The 17,244-nt window shown below is 45.1% G+C and overlaps 1 protein-coding gene across 1 annotated transcript in view; it reads left to right on the plus strand.

Annotated features, from left to right (window-relative positions):
• The window catches only part of UNC80 (unc-80 homolog, NALCN channel complex subunit), a 149,152-nt gene that overhangs the window by 26,921 nt on the left and 104,987 nt on the right, over positions 1 to 17,244 (plus strand). Inside the window, exons 8-11 of the mRNA XM_048484443.1 lie at positions 1,974 to 2,235; positions 6,629 to 6,763; positions 7,521 to 7,737; positions 9,950 to 10,069. Coding sequence (XP_048340400.1) covers positions 1,974 to 2,235; positions 6,629 to 6,763; positions 7,521 to 7,737; positions 9,950 to 10,069 — 734 coding nt within the window. The remainder of the gene's footprint in view (positions 1 to 1,973; positions 2,236 to 6,628; positions 6,764 to 7,520; positions 7,738 to 9,949; positions 10,070 to 17,244) is intronic.

The raw sequence follows: 17,244 nt of genomic DNA on the forward strand, positions 1-17,244 counted from the left end.
CCATTACTTTTACGGCCTCTTTCAGTTGCCTGTGTAGAAGGGAAGGATGTTGTTTAAATGTTACAGGTAAACAATTATTGGAGTGAAAGACAGCCAGGTAATGTTACAGCAGCAGCTTAATCCTATGCATGCTGGTGAGATGAGTTCAGTGGGATTTTTTGCAGTCTCAAAAGCCTGACTAGGATGATACAGGCTAACCCAACCTTTTCAGAGCTCAGAAGCTAAGCAGGGCCGTCCCTGGTTGGTATATGGATGAGAGACCACCAAGGAAGTCCAGGGACGTTACACAGAGGCCGGGAATGGCAAACCCTACCAGCAGAGTTTAAAGCGGAGTCACTCTAGTAAGATGAGAAGGTTTGTAGTCTTCTTGCACACACTGCAACCTTCTACCACTCTGGAAAAGAATACTCTCCATGCAAGATGTTCTTTCCATAGGAAGGTTTCACTTTAGCAGTTGCAAGGTTGCATAAGTCTATGCTATACAAGACTATAATGCGATATAAGACTCTTCAGCACATACACAGAACTAGACTCTCAACTCAGACTCTATCTCATACTGAACTTAGCATAGCATATACAATGCATACATCCAACAGGATACTTTTCCCCACCCCGGCATCAGCCTCTCATTGGTCTAGAGTTACATTTGAACTAACCATCCATGTTAAAGGTTAAATGTTGCTACTTCTTGCCGCTAGATTGACTGTCTCCGGCCTTTGGGGTTGCAAATTTCTGCTAACTTGAAATGACCCCTTTTCTCTCTTTTTTATATATCATGACAAACCCCCTCTAAGCAACTCTTGCCATGAAAACCCAACGGCATTGACACTTTTCACCACTATCCAAAAGCTTCTATTCACCTGAGAGCTAAGCCAAAGTGCTAGTTCTATCCTTCAAAACCCTAAATGGATTGGGGACTACCAGGGTTCTTAAGATACCATTGGCTAATTATGCACAAAGTCTTTGCTTCTTAGTGGAGGCCAGTGTTTGCCACAGCAAGATTCCTTGTACTGATGTATTTTCTGGAGCCCCGCTTTCACTTTCCACTCTCTTTGCAGGGAAACCACTTATAGCATGATTTAAATCTTGCTTTGCTGCCAGAGTGGGACAGATTTGCCCATGGGCACAGCTTTGTCGCGGACATCTTCCCTCCTCTCATGGCCAGCCTTCCCACTCCCTCAGAGTGCTTTGCACTGCGCAGAGAACAGGCTCGACATAAGGGCTCCACACATAATGGGCCATTTCTCCCCAACCTACCTGCCTACCAATTAAGATGTAAAATTCAAACCTAGGTCTGTGTATCTCCTCTACCTGTTGTAGAATGGGTAGCCAACAAAGAGGTCCCCCCCCACAGTGGCAATTGTAGAATGTCCTCTCCATAGAAATTCACATAGCACTTGCACTGCTATCTTTTAGGCATCAAATGAAAATGCTTCCATTTCACTAGGCTTTTGCTAGTCCAAACATTTCACCCGCATCTATGACTGACACAATAAGATGTATTTTTCCGTAAACTGCCCCTGTAGATGTCAGCTGTAGATGTAGGGGATACATTAGCAGCAAAAAAAAATGACCAGACCATGGCCATGCAGCCTAGAAAACCCACAATAGTCTGTTGATTCTGGCCATGAATATCTTCGAAAATATACGTTGTTTTCTACTTTTTAATCTCCGGTTCAGTGTGTGTGTGTGCGTGCGAGTGTATATGTATGTATGCAAATACACAACTTGAAATTTACTATTTTAACTTATTTCTGTCCTGATGCTGGGTATTCTGATTGTTGTTCTGCTGTGATTAAGAATTGTTGGTATTTGCTGTACTGTTTTGCTGATTTTTATTGTTAGCCACTTTGACTATTGCGTATATAGTGGTTAAATAATTATTACATTAAATAAAGAGATTAGGAGAAATTGCTTCTATCTGCCTGGCTAAATCCTCCATATGGTGCTTTATCCTTTATCATTTGTGACAGAGTGTCGTTGGTGATTCCACCATGCCAAAAGTCTCGGTACGCCACCTACTTCGATGTGGCAGTGTTACGTTGCCTGCTTCAGCCACATTGGTCCGAGGAAGGTACGCAATGGTCCCTGATGTACTACCTCCAAAGGCTGCGCCATATGTTAGAGGAAAAGCCTGAGAAACCTCCAGACCCAGAAGTTCCACCGTTGCCCAGACCCCGTAGCAGTTCTATGGTGGCCGCTACTCCCTCGTTGGTGAATACTCACAAAACCCAGGTAAGCACAATGTCAGGTTCCAGAAGCATATGAGGATTATATGGCTAACATCTCAAGGCTTTGGACCTATCCAGAAGCCCAGTTATACGCCAAGACCTTCTCAAGGACAGTCTATTTCAGTGATGGCGAACCTTTTCGAGACTGAGTGCCCAAACTGCAACCCAAAACCCACTTATTTATCACAAAGTGCCAACACAGCAATTTAACCTGAATACTGAGGTTTTAGTTTAGAAAAAATGGTTGGCTCTGAGGCGTGCGTTACTCATGAGTAAGCTTGGTGGTAGTTGTTGGCTTTGCTTTGAAGCAACCATGCAACTCTTCCAACGGGTGAATCATGACCCTAGGAGGGTTTACTCAGAAGCAAGCCACATAGCCAGCAACCAAGCTTACTCCCAGGTAAAGGATCGGGCTTTAGTTCTTTGCATGAAAATCAGTGGGGTTTAACAGCGCTTAACAGGGTTACTTACACTGCTTCCCCAAAACTAGGTCTTAGGTTTAATGCTAGCAATCGAGCCCAGTGGCCCAGGCCAGCCTAGATGTGTGTGTGGGGGGGTGATTCCCCCCCCCACATTTAGAATAGAATCTTTATTGGCCAAGTGTGATTGGACACACAAGGAATTTGTCTCCGGTGCATATGCTCTCAGTGTACATAAAAGAAAATACATTTGTCAAGAATCATAAGGTACAGCACTTAATGATTGTCATACTATGAGTCCTAGTAAGCTAATCAGGGAAACAATCAATAGCTAAATTTAAAACATAAAATGTAAAATCATGCAAAATAAAATGAAATGTCAGTTAACAGGCTATAGTCCTTACAGTCATAATTGGGAGGAGATGGGTAATAGGAATGATGAAAAGTGCGGTGCAGTGAATTATATAATAAATATATAATAAATAAGTTTCGACATTATCGAGGGAATTATTTGTTTAACAGAGTGATGGCATTCAGGGAAAAAACCGTTCTTACATGTCTGAATTGTCTTGGTGTGCAGTGCTCTGTAGCCGGCGTTTAGAGGGTAAGAGTTGAAACAGTTTATGTCCAGGATGCTTGAGGGGTCAGTAAATACTTTTAGCCCATTTTTTGACCCGTTCAGTATACCGGTCCTAAATGGAAGGCAGGTTAGCAGCTATTGTTTTTTTCTGCAGGTTCCTTGATTATTCTCACTCGAAGCTCTGTGTCGATCTTGTTGGGTTGCAGAACCAAACCAATAACAGTTATAGAGGTGCAGATGACAGACTCAATGATTCCTCTGTAGAACTGTATCAGCAGCTCCTTGGGCAGTTTGCAGGCTTCCCTGAGTTGGCCTTGAAAAAGAGGAACATTCTTTGTTGTGCTTTTTTAATGACATTTTGATATTAGGGTATTGATCTCCATTTTAGGTCATAGAGATATGATGGAGCCTAGAAATTTAAAAGAGTCTCTACTGTTGATACTGTGTTGTCTAAGTATTGTGAGAGGAGGTAGGATGGGAGGGTTTCTCCTGAAATCTACCACCATTTCTCACGGTTTTAAGTGTGTTCAGTTCTAGATTGTTCCAGTGGCACCACGAGGCTAGTTGTTCAACCTCTTGCGTCTGTATGCGGTTTCAGCGTTGTAGGGAATGAGACCAATCATTGTGGTATCATCTGCAAATATCAGTAGTTTCACAGATGGATCATTTGAGGTGCAGTCATTGGTATACAGAGAGAGGAGAGGTGCTGGGAGTACACAGCCTTGGGGGGCCCCTGTGCTCGATTTTACTGCGGTGTCTTGATGTGAGAATTCTTTCCTAAAAGCTTCACCTGCTGTTGCTCCTCATCTGTTAGGAAGCTTGTCAGATCCACGTAACAAATATGCTCCAGGTACTGCTAGCTGATTTAGTTTGGTTAGAAGAATGTCCGGGTTCTGATAGTATTGAATGCTTTGAACTAAAGTCAACAAAGAGGACCCTTTGCATAGGTCTTTTTTTTTTTGGCGATTCAAGATGCTGTAGGATATAGTGCAAAAGCCATATTAACAGCATCATCTGCTCGATCTATTTGCTTTCGGTATGCAAGTGCAAGGGGTCCAACAGTGGATCCGTGATGGTTTTCAAATGGTACGATCACCGAAGCCTTTCAAAGTTTTCATAACGTATACAGATGTTAGATAACGCTTTGGTCTGTAGTCATTCAGTTCCTTGATGGAAGGCTTCTTCGGCACTGGGACGATAGTGGAGTGTTTGAAGCAGGAAGGAACATAGCACATCTCTAGTGATTTGTTAAAGATTTGGGTGAAGATGGGGGCCAATTGGACAGCACAGACTTTTAGGCAAGAAGGTGTTATCTTGTCTGGGCCTGGTGCTTTTCCAGGCTTCTGTCTGTGAAATAGATCTTGCACTTCCTTTTCTGAGATCAGCAGGGGTTGTAAACCCAATGAAATGGGTTCAGTTATAGGAAGTTTGGCTATTGTTGGTGCATCTGAGATAGAGGTTGTGGAGAAAGGTGACTGTAGATTGTTTTCAAACCTACAGTAGAACACGTTCAGGTCGTCTGCCAATTGCTGATTTCCTTCACATGATGAACTCTGTTTGTCCATGCCCACAGAGAGGGCTCTGAGTGCCACCTCTGGCACCCGTGCCATAGGTTCGCCATCACTGGTCTATTTAGTCTAGCACTGAGAAGGAAACATAGAACCCTAGAGCTTGAAGGCACCTCAAGGATCATTTGGTCCAACCACCCGAACAACTCAGAGAATGTACAACTACCACCCCCCTCACTTTTCCAGTGAGCCCTCTCTGTGCTCAGAGGAAGGCAAAAAACCAGAGCTCTCAGTTCTTAAGACCTGATCAAGGCTGTTAATGAGAGGACATTTTGGAGGTCATTAATTCATAGGGTTGTCAGAAGTGACTTGATGGAACACAACACTCTCATGCAGATATTGTTCCAGATGTCAGGAATCAGGGCAACATTTATTAGAAACTAGGGCATGGGCTGTAACATTTAAGTTTGGGCTGCATCTCTGCTTCTGCACACATCCAAAAAGTTTATCTTTGCTAGAAATGAGGGAGCTTCAGCTTTCGAAGGGGTGGCTCCATATTGAAAAAAAAATCTTCTCCTTGGGTTTCTCCTGGGAGTCTCTCCATATGCTTACCGCCACGGAAATTTGCCATCATCTAAAGATCAGACTGTACGACCAGGAATACCAATCTCTCCTGGGGAGTGCTGCACAAAGTCTCCTGTTCCCCTCTCTATATTTTGGGATCCATGTGAAAATCTAGCCCCGCTGTATATTTAGAACAGCTTGTTAATTATAAGTGCAGATGGGTCATGACAAGAGCAAGGTGCAACTCATTCTCCCCTGTCTATCTTCAAGGTCGTTTCCTGAACATCCCACAAAGTGAGCGTTGTTGTCGGTACTGTCCCAACGCTATGGACTCAATCCCTCATATCCTTACGGTTCGAGGTATAATGATATTAGAACCGATCTGGGAGCTTTACTACCTCTTGAATTTATGTTTCTCTCAGACAAACTAAAAATGTCTAAGCTATTGAACAGCCCTAATGTAGAAATTTCTGAAGCAGTTGCTACATTTTTAATCCGTGTTCTACATGATATATAACAATGATCCTGTTCTTGTACTTGGAATGTAGGGTACTTCTGGTTTATGCCTAATAAAGGTTTTTGGATTGGATTGGAATATTTTGTCAATGGGATGATTAGACAATGGTCCATCGAGGACAGTATTGTCAACTCAGACGGGCAGCAGCTCACTGGGATCTCCCCATCACCTACTTTTCAGTCCTTTATAACTGGAAATGCTGGGGTTTGAACCAGAAACCTTCTGTATGCAAAGCAGATGTTCTACCACTGAGCCAAAGCTTCTACCCACAACAGCCATTCTCTGGGAACCCAATGCTGGTGTCAACAGGTCAACAGAGGAATTGCTTCCACTGTGTCATGCTGGTAATTAAAAACAACCACCTTATGACGATGCCATAAGAGCTGCCTTTCATTCAAAGAAAACAAAACTTGACTGCGGTCGTTTCCCCACTTACCTGCTGCTGCGCGCTACTCTCCCCAAGTAGCGCGGGGGGGCCCGGCACTCCCCACTACAGGGGCGGCGACAGCACAGCAGCCCCGACGCTGCCGCTGTCGCGCCCCCTCAGCACGTGTCATTCCTGGCGCTCCTCAAAACGGCGCCTTTTGATGACCCCGCGCAGAGCGGGGTCATGGGGAAGCCCGGGAGTGCGCCAGAAATGATACACACTGGGAGTAGCGCGCAGCAACCTATGGTCGAGGTAAGTGGGGAAACGACCTGTGTTGCCTCTGGAACTTCTTACTGCTTTGGAAAGCAAGAATCTCACAACAGTACACTGTCTAGCTTCTGTATGTTTGGGTGTATCGTTCTGTCTTTCTCTGTGGCTACAGGATCTCACCATGAAATGCAATGAAGAGGAGAAATCTCTGAGCACGGAAGCATTTGCCAAAGTGTCATTAACCAACCTGCGCCGGCCAGCTGTCCCAGACCTTTCCTCAGATTTGGGGATAAACATTTTTAAGAAGGTGAGTAGAACTATCGTTTGCCAAACTATACTGGTAGTCTCTGACTGTAATATGCTCAATGCACATACCCTGTTTCCCCGAATATAAGACATCCCCGGAAAATAAGACGTAGTAGAGGTTTTGCTGAAGTGCGAAATAGAAGGCATCCCCCAAAAGTAAGACGTAGCAAAGTTTTTGTTTGGAAGCATGCCTGACGAACAGAATACAGAAATATAAGACATCCCCTGAAAATAAGACATAGCGCATCTTTGGGAGCAAAAATTAATGTAAGACACTGTCTTATATTCGGGGAAACACGGTAACATGGTTTGTTTGGGACTTGGGCCAAATTTCCACTGAAAAGTTAATCTAGATGCAACCAAGTTTTAAAAGAATCTGCACCTTTTCATCCAGGTTCCAACATCCTTACTGCAGCATGTTTCTAGTGAAGACATCTAAGCCTGCCCCTTGGGTGGGGTGCCTGCTGTCAGGGGTGCAATTGTTAAGCTAGAAGCACCAACATTTCCGAGTATCTTTAAGAGATCCTTCTGATGATACCACACCAGGTTTGGTGTTCAGACTACTCCAGTTTGGCTAGATACGCCACTGGGTGTAGCTACAAGGCGGCAGGGGGAGGTGCGCGGGGGGGCATAAAACTCAGGTTTTGCCCAGGGGTCCAGTTTGCCTAGTTACGCCACTGACCCAAACCTGAAATTTCCAAAGTCCTCACCCCTAATCTTGATGCACTCCTTTCTGCCTTTTCCCCCCCTCCCTCCAGTTCAAGAGTCGCAAAGAGGATCGTGAGCGCAAGGGCTCTATCCCTTTCCATCACACTGGGAAGAAACGGCAGCGGCGAATGGGCATGCCGTTCCTGCTCCATGAAGACCACTTGGACGTCTCGCCTACTCGGAGCACTTTCTCCTTTGGTAGCTTCTCTGGGATCGGTGAAGACAGACGTGGGATTGAAAGAGGAGGGTGGCAAACTGCCTTCTTAGGTAACTTTCAGCACTGCTAACCTCTTTTTTGTTAAGAGTTAGGGCAAGTGCTGGATTTTTTCCTTTCTTTTATGAACCACAAAATATAGCTGCCCAAGTCAGGTTAATGTAATGTACTATTCTTCTCATTTAATTGTCATTATGCTAGTTTTTCAGATTGAATTTACAGTGTTCTTATCTTAAGAACTAGATTAACACTATTTGCTTTGAGGCAACCCTGTATCCAAAGTCCTCAAGTTCATATTCTATCCATAAGATGCTGTACACACTTTGTGCTAGGCTGATTCCTCATGGGTCAAAAACAGCAGTGTGAAAATGGTGTGAAAACAGTATAAACCCTTTTACACCATTTTCACACTGTTTTCACACTGCTGTTTTTGGCCCATATGGAATCAGCCCTACTGTCCTTTTTAAAAAAAACCTTAGAAATAATTAGAAGAAAACACAAAGAATTTAGATTTATTCTCTCCTGTAAGGAGACTCAAGGTGGCTTTCAAGCTCCTTTCCCTTCCTCTCCCCACAACAGACATCATGTGGGGTAGGTGGGGTTGAAAGAGGTCCAAAGAACCGTGACTTGCCCAAGATCACCCAGCAGGCACCTTGTGCAGGAGTAGGGAATCAAATCACCAAATAAGAATGGAGGAGTGAAGAAGCAAACCTGGTTCTCTGGATTAGAATCCACTGCTCTTAACCACTACACCATTCTGGCTGTTCCTAAGTTTCTTTATGAGACAATAAGACTCCTGTGTGACTTGATGTATAAAATTAATATGGTTGATGGTGGGGGGGGGGGTGTCCTTTTTTACGTATAAGAACACCTAATGCAGTTCCAGGTGCACTAGCCAAAATGGCAACCAACCATTCCGCATTCATGGATAGGTGTAGGGTGGAGATCTCCCATTATCACAACCAGAGGCGTATCTAAGCAAACTGGAGCCCGTGGGCAAAACCTGAGTTTGGTGCCCCTCCATGGGCGGCCACCCTCCAGAGTGGGAGGGGCTTAGACATTTTGGCACCCCCACATGATTGAAAATCGTTGCGCCCGAGGGCAAGTGCCCTCCCTTATCCACAGGCAGATATGCCACTCATTACAACTGACCTCCAGACAACAGAGAACAAAACAGGTATTGAACTGGGAATAGAAATGTCAGCCTCCAGTTGGGCGTTGGGGGTCCCTGGAATGACAGCTCATTTCCAGACCACAGAAATCGGTTCTCCTGGAGAAAATAACCACTTTGGGGGGTGGGCTCTATGGCACGATGCCCATTCCAGTCCCTCCTCCTCTCCCCAAACGCTGCCCTCTGCAGGTTTCACCCCTAAATCTTCAAGTACCTCCCAACCCAGAGCTGGCAACCCTATTTATGGTGGACATGGCCATCAATTAGCTTTGAGTAGGGAAATTCCTGGAGATTTGAGGGGTGGAGCCTGGGGAAGAGGAGGTTTCAGGATGGGAGGGACTTTGGCAGTGTGGGATGCCGTAAAATCCACTCCCCAAAAGAGCCATTTACTTCGGGGAAACTGGTTTCTGTCATCTGGAAATCAGTTGTAATAGATTGGTGAACCTTTGGCACTCCAGATGTTATGGACTACAATTCCCATCAGCCCCTGCCAGCATGACCAATTGGCCATGCTGGCAGGGGCTGATGGGAATTGTAATCTATAACATCTGGCGTGCCAAAGGTTCGCCACCACTGTAATAGAAGATCTGCCCACTTGGAGGTTCAACCATGATGAAAGTAGGAAAGGTTGCTCAAAGATTGACAATCCAAGCAAGCACCTGCATGGCTAATGGTACTATATAATCGTACCATTAACCGTACAGGTGCCCATCTGGAGGTTGGCCACCCTACAATCAATCACATGATGGCCAACTAAAAATTCCATGTTTTGAACACCCACGACTGTGGGAAAACAACAAGAGGAGGTTTTGGACTCCCTGTTGTCCTTCTAGGCCTTTAGTTGGCCACCAGATAGGGCAGAGTGCTGGAGTAGATGGCTCCTTTGTTGTATCCAACAGGGTTCTCCTTCTTCTCCTAAAAGTTGGCCCATATTCAGGCTGTTGGGAAGTTGGAACCTGCAGTGTGACATTGCATTAGGTCTCCATGCCCTGTGAAACCCATCTCCTTTCTTTGTCCTCTCATTCGCATCGTGTGAAAGACTTCTCAAAGTCATGCGCTATAAACACACCCTGCATTTTTCATCCATGCTCTAGGAAGGTTTACCAGGCGGGGCAGTTCCGATACAGCTACAGAGATGGAAAGTCTGAGCGCCAGGCATTCCCACTCCCACCATACCCTGGTTACCGACCTGCCGGACCACTCCAACAGCCATGGTGAGAGGACAGACGACAAAGCTAAACCAAATGTTATTCCAGTGTGGAAAATTTAAAGGAGATTTGTGTCGATAATTCTCTCTGGTGAGAGATGCCCTCTGTGACAACTCAGGGCAACGCCCACTTCTGAGGCGATCGTTTGTCCCAAACTTCCAAGCCACCCTTATGTCACCAATGTTAACAAAAGCACAAACAGGGGCAAAGGAGAAGGAGATAAGAAGGAATTCCCCTTTCCCTGACACCTATTTCAAAGTGCCAAGCCCCAGGGAGATATTCCCTCAGGAAACTGTTTCCTCTCTAGCTGGAGGGACCTCCCCTAATAAAAACAAAAATGTTAAAGGTCACTGCCACCCAAATTATAATCTGTTCTGTAGCCCATAAACTGATAAATGGACACCACTCTTTCTAGGAACACACACAGACAAAATAGACTGGAACGGTTGTAACTTAAAGAAAACGTGAAAAGTTTATTACTGCACTTGCAAATGTAGAGGATTCTCAAGGTAACTTACTGAGAGGATTTTAAAGCTTGTTGGTTTCAAAAGCTTATTGGTTTCAAGAGCTTAATGGTTTCAGAGATGTTGTTGGCACTTCAGTTTCAAACATTCACAGACACACGCAGGTGTCACTTAAGAAAATATTTTACTTCAGAAAAAGATTTGACTTTAGAGTATCACACTCCCTCTTCTGTCAGACACTAGTCTTTCTGTACCTAACCACACTAAACCAACAAACCCCAGTCCATGCCCTGTGGGATTCTGGCACACAAACCTCTCACTCCCACCATCCAAACTGGCCACACTGCCACTGGACTGGGCCTCCTAAGACTGGAGTTGTACTGTTTAGGACAGACTCTAGTCTGGACAGAGGTTTTCCGTCAAACACCTGAGTGGCGGGTCACCCTCCACCAAACTCAGGGCTTCCTGATGTCTCTGATAAGCTTCGTCAGCTTACAGAGTACACTGTCTGACTCCTGCCAGACCAACAGCAGTGACAGATCTCTGCTTGATCTGCTCACTCTGCCAAAATGCACCAAAAGGCACAAAGAACCAAAAGAAAAAGCCCCTCAGCACTCTGGCTGACTCCTTTTATATTCTTGCCATTTCCCTCTAGCCAATCAGGGCTGGCCAGGGCTCAACCCCTTTAGGGCAGACTCTCACCCTGGAAACTGAATGCCTTATAAGGGCATTCGTCACACCCTTCCATCACATCAGAGTGCACAGAGGCAAAAAACAACAGATCCTACCCAGGCATACGTGTGTGCTGAAAACTAAAGAAGCTTGGAGCCAATTGGTAGTATCTAACTAATAAGTGGAGTCTCTATTAGTGAACTATCCAGAATGGATAGAAAAGTGGAGCGATAGGTTCTCATTTCTAATCTAACTAGTGGGATGATGAGGGATGGTGTCTGCATCTCTTTGCATGCATGGTGCAAGATGAAGAGAAGAAGAAGAGTTTGGATTTATATCCCCCCTTTCTCTCCTGCAGGAGACTCAAAGGGGCTGACAATCTCTTTGCCCTTCCCCCCTCACAACAAACACCCTGTGAGGTAGGTGGGGCTGAGAGAGCTTTGAGAAGCTGTGACTAGCCCAAGGTCACCCAGCTGGCGTGTGTGGGAGTGTACAGGCTAATCTGAATTCCCCAGATAAGCCTCCACAGCTCAGGCGGCAGAGCTGGGAATCAAACCCGGTTCCTCCAGATTAGATACACGAGCTCTTAACCTCCTACGCCATTGCTGGATGTGTGTGAGAATCAGGCTGTGTGGAGGAGAAGCAGGAAAGAAGGGAGTTTCCCGAAAATTGTACTCTACATATCAAAAGAATAGTGTCAGAGCAGTAGAGAAAAGGTGTCCACTGTCCAGTGTCTGGACCCCCTCTAGCTATCTGACTCACTGGTTAGTCCCCCTTTGTCAAGGAGGCAGGAGACAGCTCAAAGTCCTTCACTTCCAGTAATTCAATAGTTTATTCTTCCTGATTCTACTCTAGCTAAATGAATATGTCTTGGTAAAAGAGATATAGTGTTCTGTTTGATAAAAGCAGAATGTGTAACCCTTTCTGGAAACATCATTAAACTGGATGAATTATTCTGTGTAAATATAAATATTTTCATATTCTGATACCCCAAATACTGAGTCTTACCATAGCAGGCTGTGGGGTTACGCCGTCAAGTCACAATGGACTTCCGGTCACCCTGTAGGGCAGATGTTATGGACTACAATTCCCATCAGCCCCTGCCAGCATGGCAAATTGGCCATGCTGGTAGGGGCTGATGGGAACTGTGGTCCATAACATCTGGAGTGCCAAAGGTTCGCCACCACGGCTGTAGGGTTTTCAAGGCAAGAGACATTCAGAGGTGATTTGCCATTGGCTATTGCTGCACAAGTCATCTAAAACATTTCAAGTATGTTTCACTTCACCTCCCCAAAAATAACATTCTCCCCAGTGTTGGGATTTAAATAATGTAACGATCGGTTCTGGTGGTGAGATTCAAATAACTTAACAACTGGTTGTTTACAAGCACCATTTTAACAAGTGGTACGAACCGGCTGAATCCCACCACTGATTCACCCCCTCAAAATGATTCCTGGCCACCATTTTCTGTTTTTCCTTGCCCGCCCTCCCGACCATTGACAAATCACTGCTTCTATGTTTTGCAGCTCCATGCTGTGATTCCCTGACCCTTCTGTAGTTGACACTGTGGAGATCAAGGTCCCCAAAATCACGAAAATGCTCTGAAATGTTCCAAAAACATGTGAGGCAGGAGAGTAAACTTTAAAAATGGCACCAAGGAGGAAGTTCAGGGGAGACAGGAAGTGGGGAGAATGTTTTAAAGCATAGGTGTCAAACTCGTGGCCCTCCAGATGTTATGGACTACAGTTCCCATCATCCCCTGCCAGCATGATGCTGGCAGGGGATGATGGGAACTAATAGTGCTCTTAACAATTGGAGAGAGTCTTGACACCTAATGTTCTAAGAATGTTACGCACAATAGAGAATCCTTTTTCAAAATATTACAGACTGAAGAACTGACTTAAAAGGGGATTCATTTAAAACATTCCCAGACTGTAAATAAAACATTTTGAGGATGAAAGGGGTGGGGGGGAAACAATGCAGAACTCCATGGAGGAAACATTTTATTTCCTGTCTCAAAACATTTTAAAGTGTCTGTGTGGAAAGGGCCTGGGTTTTCATTATATGTTATATAGCCCCTGTGTCCTAGGGTTGCCAGTTCTCTGTCGGGAAATTATTGGAGATTTAGGCAGAGCAACCTGGGAAACCTGGGAAAGGCTTAATGTCAGAATCCCAAAAACACACACAAACTCTTGTTGAAGAACAGCAGCTTTAATGGTTTGGGATCTTCCCTGGCCAAAGCCAAGACTGAGAAAAGCCCGCACAAACTCCAATAGTTAAAACAACTGGCACTTGCCCCAGCCTGGGAAAGCACGCCTAAAAGTAAGTGTAAGGAGATAACAGGAGACGGGCAAGCAACGACCTTGAACACCACCTGGTGCTACTCCACACTCTACAGCAACAGTGAAAAGACAGTTAGAAATGCAGTTAACCCCTACCATCTTCCCCCCAGTGCAATGAAACAGCAGCATAAGCAAAATCCCAAAACACAGGCCTCCTGACAGTGTTTGATGAGGGGTGGTTCTCAGTGTGGCATAACTGGGCATAATGTCTGCCCTTCAAAGTAGCCATTTTACCCAGGTGAACTAATCTCTGCTGTTCGGAGATCGGCTAAAAACCTGGGAGATCTCCAGGTCCCACCTGGAGGTTGGCAACACAACATCTGCCTTATCCTTTGTAACTGTGTGGCTGCTCCGGCACCTGTAACAACTTGATAACGAATGATCAAATGTAAGTTACTATTGTCCTGTCTGAAACAAACTGAATGCTAGAAGGTTGATGGTCCCGTCACTTTAAACCACCCGCAAATGACCAGAGTTAGAAATGAAGAGCCGCAGGAGGTCTTATTCGCTTGCAAGATGCTCAATGCTAATTTCTGCCATTTCAGAAGAGAACTTTAACACGGTTCCCAGGGCGGAGAGACTTTTGTCTCTGCAAATCTGGGGAGTTGGAAACTATTGACCCTGTTTGGTTGGGTTTTTCCAGATTTAAAAAAAAATAAAATGGCTTGCTCTAAAATGATTGAGCCTCTGATCGAAAGAATATAAATTGGTGGGGAAGAGGAGCTGACTAGAACATTTCTTACGGGCTATAATTACGTTCCAGGTCGCAAAACTACTGTGCAATAACACTTCAGATTGGGTAACTCATTGTATCCTCTATGAATTAATCCTTTAAATTTTATAAATTCCCTGTTTTGCTTGTTTTAATTTTATTGTAGTTTATACGGGTAGGCGCCATTCTGTTTTTAGCAGGCAGGAAGCTGTAAATAAATTATCTCTATGGCAATAGAGACATTGAGGATACTTGTTGCTATGGAGTTTAATTGCCCAGATCTGGTTTGCCTGCCAGAGGTCTTGTTTTTTTGGTCTCTAAGCATCAATTTCTGTTAAAATATATATATGTTAAAGGCAAAATATCTATATGTGATCTTTATAGATCTCTATATTGGTATGTTTAATGCTAAAAACCTGCCTGGCTCGGCAATTGCACTTTTGATGTATTACTCCCTCACCTTCGATTTGGCCAGGAATGGCCTTGTCGATGGAAGGAGACAATAAAGAGCACAGTCGTCCCGCTCTTGTCTGCCTATTTGTACAAGCAGAATGGGACTCATCGAGACTCTCCACAAAACCCACAGGGCCAAAAAACAGGGTTGCCAACTACAGGCTGGGAAATTCCTGGAGATTGTGTGTGTAGGACCCATGGAGGGCAAGATTTGGGGTATAATGCTATAACAGTGAGGGCGAACCTATGGCACGGGTGCCAGGGGTGGCACTCGGAGCCCTCTCTGTGGGCACGCACACACAGAGTCAGGGGCGTAATGCCCATTGGGCAAATTGAACTGCTGCCCAAAGGCATCTGCTGTGGAGGACATCAAAATGCAGGGTTAGTTTTGGGTATTTTTTAGTGGTTTTCCTTTTTGGCCTGCGGGGGGGGCAGTTGGAAACAATGGGGGATAGGGGCACCCCCCTTTGGGAGTCCATAACTTTGGACTCCTTGAACCAAACCTCACCAAACTTGGGGAGTAGCATAAGGACAGTCTCCTGATGATATGCTGACATTTTGGTGCTGATACGTCTAAAAATGCACCCCCTGCGAGGCACCAATGTCTTGGTGCAAAAAGGCTTGGTTGTGGTGGAGTGGCTGCCCTTGGAGGCATCCAGCTCAGCTTTGTGGGGAGGCTGGTTGCCCTGGAGCTGCTGTTCGCCCACTGCACAGAGTTCATCATGTGAGGCCGGAAAATCACCACACACACACACATCTGGGCGCGGCCTGGGCCACTGCAGGCTTCATGAGACCTGGTGCCTGCTGCTCTGGGTGGCTGCTACTTGAGGGGGGGGTACCCAGAGAGTGAGAGATGCTGGAGAGAGGCACAGAGCAGTGCGCCTTGGGACTTGCTGGAGGCCTTCGAGCAGGCTGGCCCCTGCTCAAAGGGTAATGGAGACGGAGGATAAGGGGAGCCAACAGTTTTTTCTAAACTAAAACCTCAGCATTCAGGTTAAATTCAGGAGCAGCAGTGGCGTAGGAGGTTAAGAGCTCGTGTATCTAATCTGGAGGAACCGGGTTTGATTCCCAGCTCTGCCGCCTGAGCTGTGGAGGCTGATCTGGGGAATTCAGATTAGCCTGTACACTCCCACACACGCCCACTGGGTGACCTTGGGCTAGTCACAGCTTCTCGGAGCTCTCTCAGCCCCACCTACCTCACAGGGTGTTTGTTGTGAGGGGGGAAGGGCAAGGAGATTGTCAGCCCCTTTGAGTCTCCTGCAGGAGAGAAAGGGGGGATATAAATCCAAACTCTTCTTCTAAATTGCCGGGTTGGCACTTTGAAATAAATAAGTGGGGTTTGGGTTGCAATTTAGGCACTCGGCCTCAAAAAGGTTCGCCATCACTGTGCTATAAGGATAGGAGTCAAACTCGCCAGAAATGGTTGGAATATATATGGGAACAAGTGACATTGACATTTTTGAAATATCATCAAAAGAATAAAAAAACATGGCAGAAAAAGAAACAGAATGAAATAATGAGAATATGGACAAGTTATGAGAGCACTGGGTGGAAGGAAGTGGCGAGAGGTCAGAAGACATATGGATAAAGAAGACAGCGAGCAGATGAATGAACTTCTGCTATTCAGTTAAAGAAAAGAGTAAAACATAATATTGAGGGGCTGATTGGGAGGGGGAAAAAGGGAAAACGTATTGTTTGGAAATTATATCAGAAAGATGTAAATAGAATGATTATTTCAAACTATACAATAAAATATATTTTAAAAAAACTCGTGCCCCTCCAGATGTTATGGACTACAGTTCCCATCATCCCCTGCCAGCATGATGCTGGCAGGGGATGATGGGAACTGTAATCCATAACATCTGGAGGAGCACGAGTTTGACACCTGTGCTATGTCTGCTCTCCAATGCAGTCATTTATTTTTCTCTGTGTTGCCTGGAGATCAGTTGTAATTCTGGGAGATCTCCAGATCAAAAAAGAAAAACTGACAGAAAACATAAATAGGATAATGCGCAATAGGCCCTTAGTTATTGGTAAGTACCTCGACGTAGCATGTCTGCATCATCTACCCAGTTTCCTCTCTTAACCTGCATATCAGGCTGCTATGTCTACATGGGCAGAGAGCTGAGCTCTTCAGATTCTTCCCGATAGGTATCCTTGTGAACTTTGCCTGATCCAAAAGGTTCTAAAGAAATTCCTCCCTGACTAGTTGGTCCGTAATATAAAAGGATTAATGATAGCAATGCCGTAGAGGGCTATGATGTTCTAAACCAGAACTAAATCGAAAATCCAGATCTAGAGTCTACATCACCAGCTGATTAACTCCTACCGTGTTTCCCCGAAAATAAGACAGTGTCTTATATTAATTTTTGTTCCCAAAGATGCGCTATGTCTTATTTTCGGGGGATGCCTTATTTTTCTGTGTTCTGTTCGTCGGGCATGCTTCCAAACAAAAACTTTGCTACGTCTTACTTTCGGGGGATGCCTTATATTTCGCACTTCAGCAAAACCTCGACTACGTCTTGTTTTCAGGAGATG

The sequence above is a fragment of the Sphaerodactylus townsendi genome, linkage group LG02 (genome assembly GCF_021028975.2).
Source record: "Sphaerodactylus townsendi isolate TG3544 linkage group LG02, MPM_Stown_v2.3, whole genome shotgun sequence".
NCBI lineage: Eukaryota > Metazoa > Chordata > Lepidosauria > Squamata > Sphaerodactylidae > Sphaerodactylus > Sphaerodactylus townsendi.